We start from the raw sequence: 13,883 nt of genomic DNA, 5'->3' as shown, positions 1-13,883 counted from the left end.
CGAACACCTCATAAGTTATTAAAGATGAGTGTATCTTCAATTTCCCTTATCTTCTCAATAGTCAATTTCTTAGGCTAAACGACCATTGTGGGGCAGTTTTAGAAACTTATTATCAAAATGGGGCTGTTTTGAAACATTTAACACCTTTGGAGCTCTTTTATTGGGTGTCGCTATGGGTCATAGCGACACCCATGACACGTAACTTTTTTTTTTTTGCTTGGTTGGGCTGGACCAGTGTCGCTATAGGCTGGCCCACCACAGCTGATGGGCTTAAAACAATTATGTAGCCCATAGCGACACTGGGTAAAGAAAAAAAAATAATAATAATGTAAAATAAATATAATAAACTGAACTATTTATTATATAATTATAAATAAAAAATTAAATTTTTAAAAAACGTAATTTTAAAATAAAAAAAATGTATTTTTTTAACAAAGGCGCTGTGGCCCATAGCGCCTGAGTGGAGCTATGGGCCATAGCGCCCCAATTTAAATTTTTTTTTTCGTTTTTAAATTCTTTTTTACATTTTATTACTTATTTTTTAAAATTAATATTTTTCTTATTTCAATCCTTTTTTTTCCTTTTACCCGTTATTTTTTTATAAATTTGTAAAAAAAATTATATTTGAAAAAATATTAGATATGTTTTTATAACTGGCACTATGAGACATAGCGCCTGAGTGGAGCTATGGGCCATAGCTCCCCAATATTTTTTTTTTCGTTTTTAAATTATTTTTTATATTATATTACTTATTTTTTAAAATTTACATTTTTTTCTTATTTCAATGTTTTTTTCCTTTTTATCCGTTATTTTTTTTATAAATTTCTAAATACATTAAAAAGTGGAAAAATGAAATACATAAAAGGAAAAAAAATATTTAAAAATAAAATGGAATAAAACATAAATTTAAAAAAAATTGAAAAAATTTAATAATATAAATAAGAATAAAAGAAAAGAAAATAAATAATTTATTGAAATTAAATAAATTTTTATAATAACAGAAATATAAAATTAATATTTTAAATAAATTAATAATATAAAATTTGAAAAGAAAAAAAAAAAAAACAGAAGACAGGTCGCTATGGCCTATAGCGAATTTTTGGCGCTATAGGCCATAGCGCCTCGTGAGGAAAGGAAATATTCCATGATTCCGTCTCTGCTCCGTGTTCCACACTGCACGTTTTTTTTTAACTTCAAATGTATCTTCTTTTCTTATACGAAATGCTTACTTCCAATTTCATTCTTATATAAAAGTAATTTAATTATATAATAGAGTTTTACTTATCATCGTTTACATCACTGTTACAACCAGAAAATTAGATTAAATGAAAGTACTGTACGTAATAATGCCACCAGAGGCGCTATGGGCCATAGCGCCCCAATTTTTTTTTTCTTTTCCTTTTTAAATTATTTTCATATTGTATAACTAAATTTTTAAAAATTTTATTTTTTCTTATTTTAATTCCCTTTTTCACTTTTATCTGACATTTTTTTTTATTTTTAAACAAATATTATATTTATAAAATAATACATATATTTTTTAAACTGGCGCTATGGGTCATAGCGCCCCAGTGGAGGCATGGGCCATAGCGCCCCATTTTTATATTTTTCAATACTTATTTTAGTTATTATTTTTTAACAAAATTTATTTTTTTTTAGCCGGATTGAGTCGCTGTAGCCTATAGCACCTTGTTTTGAGACTCCACCAGCTACAATGACTCTACTAATATGGCTTTCATGGCTTATAATCAGACCTAGAATTGCCACGTGTCATGGGTGTCGCTATGGCTCATAGCGACACCCAAGAAAATAGCCCCAAAGGTGTTAAATGTTTCAAAACAGCCCCATTTTGGTAATAAGTTTCTAAAACTGCCCCACAATGGTCGTTTAGCCCAATTTCTTATCATCTTTCTTGTTTAGAAACACCTTGTAACATAAATGATCTTGTACAAATATTTTCAACTAAAAACTTTTGTTCATCTCACTCCATTCACAAAAAATATTTCATTCACAATCTTTCACAAAACATTTTTCTCTTGCCTTGACTTTATAATTTTTCACTTATTTGATTTGCCTCCCATGGTATATAGTGAAATTCTTAACAATTTGTTTAAATGTTCTCAACTTGTCAAATTCCATACCAATTTTCAAGTGAACTATCTCAAATTGTGACCCTTCTATAAATTTTGGGAATGTGGGTTTATCACTTTGGACACCTTCATCATTTATGCTAACATGTGTTTTCAGTTCTTCTAAATGATAATTTGGTGATTTAGTCCTTTCATCAACATTAGTCCTTACTACATGGCACATCTTCAATGAAAAACCATTTTTAGATTGTTTTAAAAATTTGTTATTAATTTTATTTATGTCTCTACCATGTCTTATAAAAGAAGTATAAGAAGTTTTAGCACAAGAATTTTCACCTTTTGATTTTGATGTCCCACCATTACCACCTTGATTTTCCATGTCAACATTTGAACTAGTATCATTTTCATACTCAGGTGGAGGTGACTTGTACAAATTGTCTTTAGTACTCTATAGTAATCTAATTCATCACTTGTATCCTTATTTGATTCATCAACTTCACACCTATTACCTTTATCATCACCTTCATTTTGTTCTTCTACTTTCACTATAATAGATTCCAAATATTCAGTAGTGCTCCCAAGTAGGAGATTAGCGCACACACACATGTGTTTATATATATATATATATATATATAGGGTTATAATAATATCGGTGTAACTTTTACTAAGTATTACATCACTCAATAACTTTATATTAAATGTGAATTTTGTAAATCTAACTGTTAGATTAAAAGTTCATATCACGTTATATATATATATATATATATAATAGGGATTAACTTTTTAATTTTTTATTGTTCTTTTAATGTTGCTATCCTTGGATGGGGGATCAATTATTTTTATTTTTATTTTGTATAATTAGTGTTGCTATCTCTCAATGAGAGACTAGCTTTTTTTTTATTATCCTTTCAATGTTGTTGTCCCAAGTGGATTTCAATTTTTTTTTTTAAATGTGTCATTATTCCGCAATAGAAGACTAGTTTTTTTTTTTTTTTTTTTCTAGTGTCGCTATCTCAAGTAAGAAACCAATTTATATATATATGGTGCCACTATCCCCAATGGGGAACTAACTTTTAAAATTTTTTAATTTTTCTGCAATGACATTGTACCCAATAGCATAATATGTTTATTTAAAGAAAATTTATAGTCACACTGTGGAGGACTTTGTTTTTTATTTTTAAAGTGACCGTTGTGGTCTTTTATATAGATTTTTTATTAAAATTAATTATTATTAATAGTTTTAATTTGTTTACTATTTTTTTTATTTTACATATACATTATTAGAATATTATGGATCAAATTGTGACTTATATTTATATTAAAAATTTTGAAGGACTGGAGGGTATTATATTTAATGGTCCAAACTCCAAAGAAAGGAATGTATATTAAACACAATATATCTTTGGATATTTTGAGTGAAAAAAAAATATTCAAATAAATTTTGTCTTGGAGATGATCAAGTTATATTAACTTTACAATATTGTTTTTTAGTTGAAAATGAATATGAAACAATGAAATTGAGTGATGATGAAGTTTAATGCATGATAGACGCATTTCAGAGCCAAACAACTATGTTAATAATGAAATTATATATTGAAATTGGTGTCAAAGGTATATCTTTAATTCTGTTAAAAAAATTTGGCATTTTGTCTAGTTAATGAGCAACAGTTTCAATGTTTGACAAATATGCCATGAGAAAAAGATGACGATTCCTTCATTTCAAAGTGGAAACGAATTAAGTAAAGATCAAATAAATGATTATACATCATTTGATGACGTTGTTGTTGAACCTATTTTTGTGACTCATTTTAATGAATTTAATAATTTAAATAAAAGTTGTAGTCATTATTAATCTTTTAATTTTTTTAATTATTGTTGGTTGTAACAGGTAGAAGTCAATTTTTGGATAATTTATCTCATTATACAAACATAAATTGGAATTACTTAGATCTAGAAGAAATTTCAGAGAATGAACTGTTAAGTACTTGGTCAATTAGTAATGATTATATGTTGATATTGAGTTTAAAAATAAAGGTGTTATCAAAAATGTTGTTAAGCAAAATGATGAAAATACATCAAAGTTTTTATGTAATTAAATGTTGAATCTTTAATTAACATCGCTGTATAAAGCATGTTATTGATAATGAGACATTGATGGAGACCTTCTCATGTTTATCACAAATATTGTACATATCATGAGGGAAAAAATAACAAGTGGCTAGGTGGGAATGGAGAAGAAAATGACATAAATGAAGAGGGAGCTGAATGCATATGCCGTTGTTTGTAGCAACACATGTGCCGCTACATGCAAGAACACCACATGCAACATGTATATGCAGCTACTCACAATAACACAATTTGCAAAAAGAAATTGCCATACATGTGTGCCTACTTACAATAACATTTTAAAAAAATGAAAATAAAAAGTTCATGCATGTCAACTCACAAAAAACTAATAAAATATGTTAAATATTAAAATTGTAATTAATAAAAAATTAGCTAAATATGTATATACGTGTAATTAATTTATAAGTAATAATATTTTACATTAAAACATTTTATAATTTTATTTAAATTTTAAATTAAAAATAATCTGTAAATATTTTTTTTAATTTAATTTAATAAATAAACTAATTAAAATTAAAATTTATTAGTAAAGTATAATTTATTAAATATTAAAATCCAAATTAATAATATATAATTAAGTTAATATATATACAAGTCTAATTAATTAATAAGTATTAATTACATCAAAAAAATTAAGTAACATTACTTAAATTTTAGGGTTTAAGTTTTATAGTTTATTTTTATTTAAATTATAAATAGATCTATAATAATTATTTAATTTAAATTACATTTAAAAAATAAAAATAAAATTTAATATAATAAATAAAATATTACTATTATTCAACAAACATTAATGTTATGGATCAAATAAATTAGTTGATAAATCATCATCTTACATACTTTCACCTAAACAACTACTTTGGTCTACAAGCTATGGTGGATGCAAACATCGCAAAATATATTTTGTAGTTCTCTCAATGTTAATATATAATTCAATTGGACATACTTTATAAAATTCTCTATACACAGAAAACATGTAACTAAAAGTAACTTAGGAGTATTACATTCATATATGATTCCTCTTAGATCACTTATAATTTTTCCTTTGTAAAAAACAACAAAAAGTATAAAACACATTTTTTTAAGAAACAAACTAAAATAACTCATTCAAATTTGATAACTAAAGCAAGCAACATTCAACATGTGAGTGGATAGTATATGTATACATATGACAATAAAATATATATAAATTAAACAATCCCCTAGTTGAAGACAAAGACACATGAAAAATAAAAATTAATCTCTCATTGGGGTGCAATGGCACCTTTGAAATAAAAAAATAAAAAGAAAACTATGAATCTTGTCCTTTACTCAGGACAATGACTCGGGAAAAATAATTAATAAAAAAATTAAAGCAAGTCCTCCATTGGGAACATCGACATCACTTATAAAAAAAATTAAAATTATTAGTGCATCATTTGAGTCGTATGTACTAATAATAATTATGCATGAGACTCCAACGACATTATTTTGGCATCATGTGTCATTCTTTAAGTTGATTTTTTTAAAAGAAAAAAATACATAACATTGGATAATGTTATGTTGATTAGTGTATCATTGAAGTCGTATGTACTAATATTAATTATGCATGAGATTTCAACGACATTATTTTGGCATTATGTGTCATTCTTTAAGTTAATTTTTTTAAAAGAAAAAAATACATGACATTGAATAACATTGTGTTGATCAACAACATCTACATTAACCCTTCTAAAGAGGGAAAAAGTTTCAAAACAACTCCATTCATATAATTTGTTTACACAAAAAAAACCTATAAGTCATATATTTTTATTATTTTACGTTTAACTTTTTAAAATATTTATAATACTTTTTCTAATACTATAAAGTGAAATTTAGGAAAAATTAAAATTTTTAATAAGTCTTATATTTCATTTAATAAGTCTATCATAATTTAGTGGTAACACTTTAGAGTTTATAAATTTCGACAATAATGAAAAATATTAAAAAGTTAAGTGTTGTTAACATTTTGTTCCTTTTTCATATTTTACTGTGCATTGTATCTGTTTTTATTGTTGTCTTGTATCTTTATTTACGGTGTTAAGACATTTGTTGGCTAAAAGGTATGTATTTTTCAAAAATAGAAGAGAAATAAATAGCAGAAAGGAAAAAAATAGATATTAATTTTAAAGAAATAGGAGACAATGGAAAAAAGTTAATCGGAGGATTTTTTTTTAATCTTAAAAGGATATTTTTTTAATTTTTTTTTTACCAAAAACAGGTTGATTTTGAAAAGTACTTTAATTGGGATAAGCAGTACATAAAGACAGGGTTTCAAAATGAAAGACATTCATTCATCATGTACAATTGTGAATTTTATTATTGTTTATAATTTTTCTTTTGGAAAAGTGAACACAACTTCATTATTTTTTCTTACAATGGGGGGAATTGATACACGACTTCAATTGATTTTTATTTTGTAAAACTGAAAATGATATAAACTTTGAATATATTATTTTTCTATAGAAATTGTAACGGGATCATGACTTTTGGTTTTTTTAATTAATTTTTTTTTATTAAAGTTGCGAAACGACTTCAGTTTTTTAATATTTTCTTACGTTGAAGTCATGAAATGTAGCAAGACTTTCGTTGGAGGTTGTTTCACGCGCTTCTGCAGGTCCGTGCATTCAACGCTGTCGGAAAATGTTTATGGTCATCATTGGTTGGTACGTGCAATATATCAGTGACACGTGTTGCATCTCTATATGCCAAGTCAACTTTTTTTAAAATAAAAAATAAAAAAGTGGAATCGTATTTGGAATGCAAGCATGTAATGTAACATGGATTATGGATAGAGTGAAGGAGGAAGCGAGCAGGGACGGAGCCAGGATTTCAATACTGGGGGGCCGAGAATAAATAATATATAATTTATAATAAATGAAAATTAAAGTATCAAAAGCATATAAAAAAAAATATAAAAAAAAATTAAAATTGTTGGGGGGCCGTGGCACCCGTAACTCCCCCCTTGGCTCCGTCCTTGGAAGCGAGTGACGTAACCGAAGCTCAAGCTACACACGATTCTCGTTTCATTTTCTCTATATAAACGCGTTAGGGTTTCAATTTAAACCAGCTTTTGAATTTTGATATTTCCGCCGCTACACGATGACTGGAAACACTGAAATCGCGGTGACTAAAGAAGAACCACCCAAACACTCCCTACCTAACCTCTTCTCTTTCTTCCCTAAATTCGATTTTCAACTACCTTTCCTCCCTCCCAAACCCAAACCCAAACCCAAGCCTAAATCCGAACCGCAAGCAGCGAAACCCGAGCACGAGCCTCCGAAGCCGATCGTTGTACGCTTCCCGAAAAGCCAGGGTGCGGTGGTTTCTTCTTCGTCTCTGCAGGTTGAGTCCGACCACTCTTCCGCCGCCAAAACATCCAATCCTTTTGTGATTTGGCAGGTATTCTCCTCTATTAGGGTTTTCTTTTTCCCTTTCGTGAACCCTAGATTGCATTCCTGTGTACGAAGTTAGGGTTTCTGGTCGATTTTACGCTTTCATGTTCATGAATTAGAATTTGGATGATCTCGGATGGTTTGAGAGGTTTCCCATTTCTTGAGGGTTCGACTGTATTTTTGTCTTTTGTTACAACGTATGAAATAAATAATTATGAAGAGTGAAAATATTTTTTCGCAACTAGCAATCGTAATGATATTATAAGCACAAGCGGAAGAAGCGTCGTGGTTGTCTAGTCGGAGTGTGGTTTGGTGAATATTGTCGGGAAACTTTATAGTTATTGATAGTGACTGATCTGATTAAGGTTTTATTAGTTCTGAATATGATTTGGGTGTATAGGTTAAGACCAATTTTGCTTATAAAGAATGGCGTTAAACAGCCACCCAAGAAGAATACAGGGCATTGAAAGACCTGGCTTCACAAGTTACTTGGATCAAGTCCCTTCTACAAGAAATTCTGCTGCGTCTACCAAGGACATCATTCTTATGGTGTGACAATTTTAGTGACAAAGTCTCGGGCATCCAATTCGATACTTCCTGCGAGGTCAAAATATTTTGAGGTTGATGTTCATTACATTGGAGACAGTTTCTATAACTTATGTGCCCTTTGACTGTCTTACCAAGTTGCACTCTCTCGGTTCAACAAACTTAGGGACAACACTTGGAGTGGTTGTTACACCACCTACTTGTTTGAGGAGGGTAGTTAAGAAATGATACTAGAAGCTTCTGTTAGAAGCTGATATTCTGTTCTGATTTCCCAAGAAATAGTCCAGTTTTACCTAATGATATTGTTATCAAAACCACCTTAGATAGTGTCATCTTATCACAACTGATTTACATATTTTAAATATCCCTGGATTCCAAGAGTTAAATGCACTCAGATTATTATTCCCCTAAATCTCTTTCTTTGACATTGTCAAGAAGGCTGACAGACAGTCAAAAAGTCTTGGAATAAGATGTTATTGGTTTCAAATTCCTTTCACCCTCTCTAACTAGAGTTGCACAAATGGGCATTCTTCACCAATCTTGCTTGTATAGTTAGCTATTCCTGAGGTATTTTGAAAGATTGCTTTTCAATTTTAATCTTAATACGACTTTTGGGGTGAGAGTAACGAATTCATATAATCTAATTAGGATATTCCATGATGAGCTGGCCAGAGACAATATATTCGTGAAGAGGCTGCATTGTCTTGTTATACTTCTAAAATATAATGTCGAGTCCATTTGCATTTTCTCACAATACTTTATTTGATTTCAGGTTTATGCGGTAGGAGCGATCATGATTTCAACATGGATTTGGGCAAGGTGGAATGAGAGGAAGGGTCGAGGAGGGTCTTCCAATGATGAGCGGGCTGAAGGAAGTCATTCTAATGATGATAATCATTGATCTTCAGGCGATGAATAGAAATTTTCTATAGCTGTATAAAGTGCTATGTCCAATACTCACATTCACAGTATGAATGTAAATTTGTTTCATTTGCTTTAAACAGCAATGGAAATCTGTTTCTTTACCAACAGTTGCTGAATTGGTACATATTCTCTTTAGTATCAAATGAATTCCTTCTCATTTCTGTTATCAAATTCTCTGTCGCCACGTCATTAGTCAGCATCTAAATAATCTGTCAATGCATTTTTTCTTCAACTGGCGTGGTGCAATTCAAATTTTCATTGTTTTATGTTGAACGTTTATTTTTTGTTTTTAATTATTTTACGCAGAAAGTGGTGGTCGTGGCTTGTGATAGATGAAAAACGTTTCGTCTTCGGAATGATTTTCTAAGCCACAAACTCGTGCAGTATGCAGTGTTAAGATCATTCGCCATGTCGTTAAATGTTGTCCTAGCCATGACATTATTATCCATTTTATTAGGTGTGTGCTTATAAATAAATGCTCATAAATTTGATTTTGGATGATTTTAATTTTGTAAAATTTAGTAAAAAAATCGAGTTTAAATTGAATTGATAATATTTAAGAACTTGTATAAGTACAAGTTTACAATACACTTTAATATGAATCTAACACAAAAAGATATCATTATTTATATTATAACATACTGTTAACAGTTGATGTTAACTTTGTTCAATTAAAAATAATTTAATTTTATAAAATTAATTTAATTTCTAAAATTAATATAATTTTATTGTTTAGTTGATAGAGTATTTTTTTCGAGTTCTACGTTTGCTTTTTAATAAAGTTAATTTTAAAAGAAGTAAATATAACGATTTTGTTAACTAAAACTAATTGAGTACATAATTATATGGACACTTATTTATAAAAATAAAATATTTCTTTTAAAATCATCTTAAAATAATAATAACATGTATAACAATTTGTATATATTCTTTTTTTGAGTTTATATCTCTATGTCACTTTATTTGTTACCTTTATTAATAATGAAGAGATAAATTCACAAATAATGTCATTGTATAATTTGTTATAAAAATATTATTTACTTTTTAGAATAATGTTGCACTTATAATAAGTTATACACTATTTTGTGTTTCTTTTTTATTTTTTTCATCATTAATAAATATCCTAAATGATAGGATGGATGGAGATAGAATCAGAAAAAGGTTTTTTTTTTTGCTCTCCATTTTTTTATTAGATATAAAAATATAAATATAATATTATTTCACCCTTAGTAAAAATAATTGATAATTAACTATTAAAGAGAATAATATTAAGTAAGAGTGTTAGGTGGAAATGTAAATTTTGATAAAATCAATAATTATTTTTGTTTACTTATCATTTTAAAATTCAAATATGATAAAGTTATACATAAAAAATATAAATGATATATAAAGACATATAAATAATTTAAAAATTAATTTTTGATAAACTAAATAATAGGAATAATGAATATCTTACAAATAAAATTAAAAAAAAAAAAAAAAAAAAACTATTTTGTGGTGGCTGAGTCTTTTGGTTTGTACCTGAGTAACAACTTGGTTTCAGTTTGATCTGTTAACACACAAGAAGAAGAAGGAAGCACGTTTGATGACGGAAATCGTTACATCCTCCGTCATAACGTCGTCTCTGATCTTCCGTCACAAACCCTAACCCCTCTTTAATGCCCACTCAAGACTCTCCCTCCCACGCGCCCACGCGCCACCACTTCCCTTACTCCTCCTCCACTCCCTACTACTACCGGAAGGACCGAGAGGAATGGAACGACACGGCGATCGCGTGTCTGTTGGAGGCGTACACGGAGAAGTTGAACGAGCTGAAGCGCGGCAACCTCCGCGGGCGCGACTGGGAGGAGGTGGCTTGGGCGGTGGCGGAGCGGTGCGGCGGTGGCGGAGAGGGGAAGCATGAGAAGAGCGTGGAACAGTGTAAGAATAAGATTGATAATCTGAAGAAGAGGTATAAGGTGGAGCTTCAGAGAATTGGGAGTGGTGGCATTGCCACTAGTCACTGGCATTGGTTTAAGAAGATTGAAACTATTGTTGGCGACTCTCTCTCTGTTAAAACTGTTTCTGATGATGACAAGGCTGGTGCTAGTGGTGGTGGTGGTGGTGGTGCCAATTCCTCTTTTATGGCTAGACAAACCAAGAACGGGTATTAGTTTGTTGTGATTGTGCATTGTGTTTGTAAATGTTGTATAATGGATTGGTGATGTGGATTTACATAACTTATTGGAGAAATACTAGCAATACACTCGTTGAATAGGTTTGTTTATTGTTGGTTGAAATTTATTGAAAATCACAGTATTTGTAGTTTTTAATAAATTTCAACCAATTAATAAGAGTGTTTGAAAGGAGTTATAATATGTTTTGATTTGGCTCTGATTAATAGTTCAGTTTTTTGTTTTACTGGAAATTTGGCTTTTGATGCCAGTGAGCGTTGTCTGTCCACTTTGAATGTTTTGTATTTGATTTTTGCTTATAATTCTTCTTTAGTAGGTCGTTTGTTTGCTAGTTGCTGTTGCTGTTTGGTATGTGCAGCTAACTCCACCTACCAAGACAAGTATACTTGGTATAGTTCAGTCTCTTGTTCATGATGGTGTGACAGAACATGCTTTTTAGTTGTTGATAGCTTCTTGTTGCTGGCTTTAATAGTTTGTTGTTAATGGGATATGTCATGATGTAAGAGATATTGGGAAGGTCTTCTGACCGTTAGTGATGAATCTGTCAGCAGATATGCACCTAGCAATGCTGTCATGGCAAACCACCTAAAGACGAAACCAGCATCGAATGTAAAATGGCGCAGAGTTTTGTTTAAAATTAGTGGCTCTGCATTGGCTGGAAACTTCCGGAACATTGACCCCAAGGTGCCTATTTTGTTATTAGTTCTATTAAACATTCATGGATATTGGTTTTTGAGGATATTTGAATGAATAGATTGTGCTTGCTACTCTTAGAGACTTAACTGGAAACTGCAATTCAACTGCTTCCTTCCATCATTAGGTGGCAATGCAGATTGCTGGGGAAGTGGCAACAGCTTGCCGCCTTGGTGTGGAGGTATTCGATTTCCTTCTTTATAGTCTTTTTTGTAAACTGGAGGCTAGTTTATGTTAGCAGTGCCTAATCCTCAATTTATATATAGGTGGCCATTGTTGTTGGTGGTCGTAACTTCTTTTGTGGAGATACATGGGTGTCTGCTACTGGGCTGGATAGACCTACAGCATACCAAATAGGGTAAGTGATTTTAGTGCTTTGGTGGTATATAACACATGTAGTCCTTGATTGGTTATTTATGAAATTATTTATACTGATTGTGCCAGTTTTCTCTATTGATGATTGCACTTTGTGAGGCTCTATATGTCAAGTATAGGATGATATTTTGGGAAAATACAGTAGGATTATTAAAAGTAGGGCAAAGATTTTGACTTTGAGCTTTTCATTGTTAATAAGGTTATGCTAAGTAGTAAATATATATTTATGTAATGGGTTCAGTATGTGATATCTGAAGTGCAACCAGCTTTCCTTGTTTGTTTTCTAGAGTCATATTCTTTATTTATTAATGTTAACTTGAAATTAGTAATAGATCAATGGAGTAATAGTCACTCCTCCCCCCACATTATTGATTACATTTGCATCCTGACGATATGTTATTCTCTGTAAAACAAGTATGATGGCAACAGTTATGAATTCTATTTTGCTTCAATCTGCTTTGGAGAAGTTGGGTATTCAAGCACGTGTTCAGAGTGCATTCTCAATGCCAGAGGTTGCTGAACCATATAGCAGGCAACGAGCTGTTAGACATCTTGAGAAGGGAAGGGTTGTCATATTTGGTGGCATTGGTGCTGGCACCGGAAATCCACTTTTTACGACAGATACAGCTGCAGCTCTCAGAGCTTCTGAACGTATGACATTGCACTTCCACTTTAGCATCTTATCTTTAGTTTTCTTGTTTTTACGTCAGTTAGGCTTGTTCACACTTAGGATTATTCAAAATCCGAACTGAACCAACTGAACCGTTTTTTATAAAGTGATTCAGTATGTTTTGTCTAAAATTGGATCAGACTTTTTTTAAGTGGAACAGTTCAGTTAATTGAGCTGTTTTTATGAAGTGAATTAATTTAGTTTTTTCTCAAAATGGATTGGCTTTTATAATTTGTATTTGGATCAGTTTGCTTTTGGATCGGTTCTGTTCCATATGGAATTTTAGCATACCCCATTGTCAGTTCTAATCATGTGTTCTAAATTCTAATATTAGCAGCCATGCTCACATGATGCGAGTCACATCTATATAGATTTCTTGATGCTTGAATATGATTGAATTTTGAGTGTCTTCCAATAATGTTTTTTGTTCCAGTTAATGCTGATGCGGTTCTGAAAGGTACTAATGTGAATGGTGTTTTTGACTGCCATCCCGATAATGATAATGTAACACTTGATCACATTTCCTTTAGGGAAGTTGTTTCTAAGTCCATGGATATGATGGCACTGACATATTGTGAAGAGAATGGCATACCTGGTTGGTATTTTGTCACTGTTTTCATTCAATGTGTTAAGCCCATTTTCTTTCAGCCAGCTAATGCTATAACCTATTCGTTCTCTGCAGTTGTAGTCTTCAACATGCTTGAACCCGGCAATGTTTCAAGAGCATTATGTGGAGATCAAGTTGGCACTTTGATCGGTCAAACTGATGGCTAATCGTGTACGATTGCTTGTATTTAGTTACTGGAATAATCATTTTGTCATTTAAACATATGAAAACCGATTAAATTATAGAACCTACCGCTTCTCCAAG

The 13,883-nt window shown here is 30.6% G+C and overlaps 1 protein-coding gene across 9 annotated transcripts; it reads left to right on the top strand.

The window, feature by feature from the left end:
• Nucleotides 1–7,185: 7,185 nt before the first annotated feature.
• On the top strand, nucleotides 7,186–13,882 carry LOC109789445 (uncharacterized). 9 transcript variants are annotated; one of them, XM_083059955.1, is made up of 11 exons: nucleotides 7,186–7,637; nucleotides 8,031–8,250; nucleotides 8,949–9,219; nucleotides 9,407–9,557; nucleotides 10,644–11,246; nucleotides 11,823–11,958; nucleotides 12,095–12,148; nucleotides 12,234–12,325; nucleotides 12,758–12,993; nucleotides 13,446–13,607; nucleotides 13,695–13,882. In XM_083059955.1, the coding sequence occupies exons 5-11, from the start codon at nucleotides 10,759–10,761 to the stop codon at nucleotides 13,784–13,786; spliced, it is 1,260 nt and encodes a 419-aa protein (XP_082916081.1). In that variant the 5' UTR covers nucleotides 7,186–7,637; nucleotides 8,031–8,250; nucleotides 8,949–9,219; nucleotides 9,407–9,557; nucleotides 10,644–10,758; the 3' UTR covers nucleotides 13,787–13,882. The 9 variants fall into 9 exon arrangements, with proteins under 9 accessions (XP_082916081.1, XP_082916085.1, XP_082916083.1 ...); XM_083059959.1 differs by lacking the exon at nucleotides 8,031–8,250 and having other exon boundaries at nucleotides 7,190–7,637; nucleotides 13,446–13,469; nucleotides 13,543–13,607; XM_083059957.1 differs by lacking the exon at nucleotides 8,031–8,250 and having other exon boundaries at nucleotides 7,190–7,637; nucleotides 11,826–11,958.
• The last annotated feature ends 1 nt before the right edge of the window (nucleotide 13,883 follows it).

Source organism: Cajanus cajan, chromosome 7 (genome assembly GCF_000230855.2).
Source record: "Cajanus cajan strain Asha chromosome 7, NIPB_CcT2T_4, whole genome shotgun sequence".
NCBI classification, from domain to species: Eukaryota; Viridiplantae; Streptophyta; class Magnoliopsida; order Fabales; family Fabaceae; genus Cajanus; species Cajanus cajan.
The sequence above is the reverse complement of the archived record's forward strand: the minus strand, read 5'-3'. Positions and strand labels throughout refer to the sequence as shown.